The following is a 4,285-nucleotide window of genomic DNA, read 5'->3' as shown; positions in this document are numbered from 1 at the left end:
TACGCCCATCTGGCGTGGACGGAGGATCTCGGAGGGCCTCCAGCTCCTCCGTCCACCAGTACATGGCCCGGCGACGGCGGGGGTGGGATTGGGGCATCGCGACGTCGCATGCCGACGCCACAATGCCCACTATTTCCCCAGCCCTATCCGCGGGGCTGGGGTCCCACTCACCTGGCCCCACATCTAGGTGCCAGGTGGCCGCAAGGACGGCCGCCCGAAACCTGTCCGAATCTAGTCGATTAAGAGCCCATCTTTTGGGGAGAGGAAAGTTCCCCTCCCCTGGGCAGCGGGCTAGCACCTGTGCGGGTTTGGGGAGGCGGAGGGCCCACGCTATATATCTATGATCAGACAGCGATTCGCCCTCCGCCTCCACCCTCCATTCGTGGAACATCCCGGCGGCCGAGGGGGTGGCCCAGGTCAAATCTATGACCGAACTCCCCTCGGCCGCACACAGGTGCTGGTTGAGCCCCTGTTCATTAACAGGAGGCCCGGCCCCGCTGCCCAGCCGATCACGGACTCGCTCCGAGGGTCCCTTTGCCGGGGACTGCAGCCCCACCCTTCCGAGATGTATTCGACGCTACCGAAGAGAAGTACAACCTCACGCTGGATTACATGGCTGAGATACTGGAGGAGTTGGAACACCCTGTAAGCCCGAACCAATCAATTAACGCATCGCATGCTCGGCACGCGTAATCTGCGTTTTCTCAACCGCATCTGCCGCCGATTCAGCTCGCGCCGTTCGACGGTACGCTCACTGACTGGGAGCAATTCCGCGATCGGTTTTCTGCGATCATCATCGAAAATAAAGACTTAAATGATTTCTCGCGCATGCATTATCTGTCGTCATGTTTGCGGGGTTGCGCGTCGGAATGCATAGCGAATCTCACGATCGCCGCCGATAACTTCAAAATTTCTTGGGACGCTGTAAAGGCACGCTATGACAACAAGCGACGGTTGATATCTGTTCACATGTCAACCTTGTTGAGTTGCCGACGCTCTCGCGCGAGTCCGTTTCTGACCTCCAGTCACTTCGCGGACAAATCACCGTGACTGTAGCCGCGCTGAGAAATCTGCAGCGATCGGATGACCAGCTGTGGAACGATATTCTCGTGCATATCGGCTCACAAGGCTTGGATCCGGTTACGCGAAAAGCGTGGAATTTGCGAACCACCGAGAATTCTGAACCGCCGACCTTCGACGAATTCGAGCGATTTCTTGCCTCACGCATCCGGGCTCTCGAGGAATTCTCGAGCGGCAACAAAACTTAACCGAACGCTAAAGCCGTTCCGATATCGCGCGTTCATCTCGCGACCGATTCGCCGGCCGCGAAATCGCGCTGCCCGCTGTGTAAGGCCGGTCATTATTTCATTTCGACGTGCGTGTCCGATCTTTGTCCGCGGGAGTTCGTAGCAGCGACGAGAACTCATGAAGAAGCATCGTCGATGCTTCAATTGTCTCAGCGCAAATCACGCAGCTAATGAGTGCAAAAGCAAATATTCTTGCCGCACATGTTCGCAACGACATCATTCGCTGCTTCACGCTGCTGCGGATTCCAGTGGCGGCGCTGCCGAATCGCGCGCTGCGACGGAATTACGTGAGTCGTCCGTCGAATCACGAGCAGAGGTTCACGCGTTGCTTGCTTCTAACGACTGGACTCGCTCCGCTCGTGTTCTCTTGGCCACTGCGTGGGTGACGGTCCGGGCGTTGTGCGGTCGATCGGTGACCATTCGCGCTTTGCTCGATCAAGGGTCCGAAATAACTTTTGCATCCGAGAAGCTTGCTCAAGCGTTACGCGCGAAAAGAGTCCGCATGCCGGTCGCCACTGTGGAATGCGTCAACGCAGGAACTTTCCGGCATGCGATCGAGATCATTGTCTCACCCCGAGGAGCGGAAACTCCGGCGTTGCTAACCGCCGCGCTAATATTACGATCGTTCACGATGTATGCTCCGCATTGCGCCGCGGATGCATCGTGCTTGACGCATCTCGCGAATCTACGCTGGGCCGATCCGAATCCGCTCGGCACGAATCCGATCGATCTAATCATCTAGGCGGATCTCTATAGCGATATTTTGCGCGAGGGCCTTCGCCGAGGAGGCGACGGTCAGCTCATGGCGCAGAACTCGGTGTTCGGTTGATTTATATCGGGTCCGATCACCCAGGCTTCGACATCCAGGGTGCGGGCGTGCGCGCACTCTAATCAAACGTCGAGCGCAATGATTTCTGCGCATCATTGTCGGGTCGAGACCTCACTCGACGATGAGCTGAAACGATTCTGGGAGGTCGAGGAGGTTCCGCAAACTGTATTGCCAGCGCCTGATGACGATCATTGCGAGGGACATTTCGTCTCGACGCATTCGCGGACATCCGAGGATCGATACGTTGTCCGTTTGCCGTTTCGCAGCGGACCGTCGATCAATGTCGGATCCTCGCGCTCGCGCGCCGTACGGTGTCTTGCCGCACTTACGCGTCGTTTACTAACAAAGCCGGAACAAAGGCGAGCATATGACGAGTTTTTGCGCGAATACGAACTCCTCGGACATATGAGACGCGCTCTTCGAACGGCTATTTCGAACGCGTCTTCGCAAGCCGTCTACATTCCACATCACCCAGTTTTTCGTGCTCATAGCACTACGACGAAATTGCGTGTTGTGTTTAACGCCTCGAGTCCGACGACTAACGGCACGAGTTTGAACGACCATTTGGTAGCTGGGCCGAAGCTGCAGACCGACTTATCGTCCGTATTACTACGATGGCGCAACTTCAAATACGTGTGTTCGGCAGACGTCGAGAAAATGTATCGACAAATTCAAATCGATTCTCGCGATCTCAATTATCAGCGGATCTTGTGGCGACCGGCGCCTGACGATGAGCCGCGCGAATATCATCTTATGACAATCACTTACGGCATGTCCTGTGTTCCGTTCCTCGCGTTGCGAGTCCTTCGACAGTTGATGATGGATGACAGGAACGATTTTCCTCTCGCCGCTCCACTCTTGCAAAACAACATTTACGTCGACGATGTATTATTCGGGAGCGACGACATCGAAAAGACGATCGAGATCCGGAATCAGCTCACCGCGTTGCTTCGACGAGGCGGCTTCGAGCTTCGAAAGTGGTCCGGAAATTCAGCGACGCTTCTCGCGGATCTCGATGAGGCGAATCATGGGCTTGCGTGCACAAGAACACTCGCGGCCGATGAGCGCGTTAAAATTCTCGGCATCGATTGGACGCCAGTGGGCGACGACTTTCAGGTCAGTGTCTCGTTGCCGGCTTGCATCCCCGAGAGCAAACGCTCTATTCTATCGACGATCGCCAAACTTTACGTTCCACTCGGATGGGTCACTCCGGTCACGATTAGCGCCAAGATCTTTATGCAGCACTTGTAGCGACGGAAGCTCGAATGGGATGACTCGATTCCCGAGATGCTGGGGTTGCGCTGGCGGGCGATCTTTTCGAATCTATCCTGCTTGGATGGGCTACGCATTCCGCGATGGACTGGTTTCGGACGCGACGTTCGACGCACGGAACTGCATGGGTTCGCGGACGCGTCTAATTCCACGTACTCTGCCGTTGTTTATTCGCGACTAACAACGCACTCAGATCAAGTGATCACGTTGCTCGCCGGCAAATCACGCGTCGCTCCATTGCAGCCAATCAGCATCCCACGTCTCGAACTTTCGGCCGCCGTGCTCCTCTCACGTCTCGTCGATTTCGTGCGGTCAACGGGGGACTACGACAATGCACCGTGCTGCTGTTGGTCTGACTCGACCGTCGTGTTGTCGTGGCTGGCGGCTCACCCGTCGCGATGGAAAACATTTGTCGCGAATCGGGTGGCGGAAGTGCACGCGCGTCTTCCGCGCGTTCAGTGGCGGCATGTTCCGACGGCCGACAATCCCGCTGATTGCGCTTCGCGCGGGTTACTCGGCCGGGAACTTCTCAAGCACGATCTCTGGTGGCGAGGCCCGTCGTGGTTGCCGTTGCCACCGAACGCTTGGCCGTCATTCGGGGATGCCTCGGCTGTGGAGGCGTTGAGCGAGGAGAGAGTCGTGACGCTTCACGCCACTGACTCAGCATCGCTCAGCTCGCTCCTCCTCGAGCGCTATTCATCGTGGCCAAAATTGGTTCGCATTACCGCGTACATCATGCGCTTTATCGCGCTATGTCGTCGCCGTCTTACGGGAGAATCGTCGGGTGATCCAGTGGGCCTGGGCGTCACGGCGGACGAATGTTCTAGAACGCGTACGCGATTATTAAAACAGATCCAAGCTGTGTTGTTCCCAAAGG

The 4,285-nt window shown here is 56.7% G+C and overlaps 1 protein-coding gene across 1 annotated transcript; it reads left to right on the top strand.

Annotated features, from left to right (window-relative positions):
• The first annotated feature begins 2,214 nt into the window (after positions 1 to 2,214).
• Positions 2,215 to 3,387, top strand: LOC112589578 (uncharacterized). The gene has a single exon (XM_025303449.1). The coding sequence runs from the start codon at positions 2,215 to 2,217 to the stop codon at positions 3,385 to 3,387; it is 1,173 nt and encodes a 390-aa protein (XP_025159234.1).
• Positions 3,388 to 4,285: the final 898 nt, after the last annotated feature.

Source organism: Harpegnathos saltator, unplaced genomic scaffold (assembly GCF_003227715.2).
Source record: "Harpegnathos saltator strain DR-91 unplaced genomic scaffold, Hsal_v8.6 scaffold546, whole genome shotgun sequence".
Classification (NCBI taxonomy): domain Eukaryota; kingdom Metazoa; phylum Arthropoda; class Insecta; order Hymenoptera; family Formicidae; genus Harpegnathos; species Harpegnathos saltator.
This window is presented reverse-complemented; position numbering and strand designations above follow the sequence as displayed.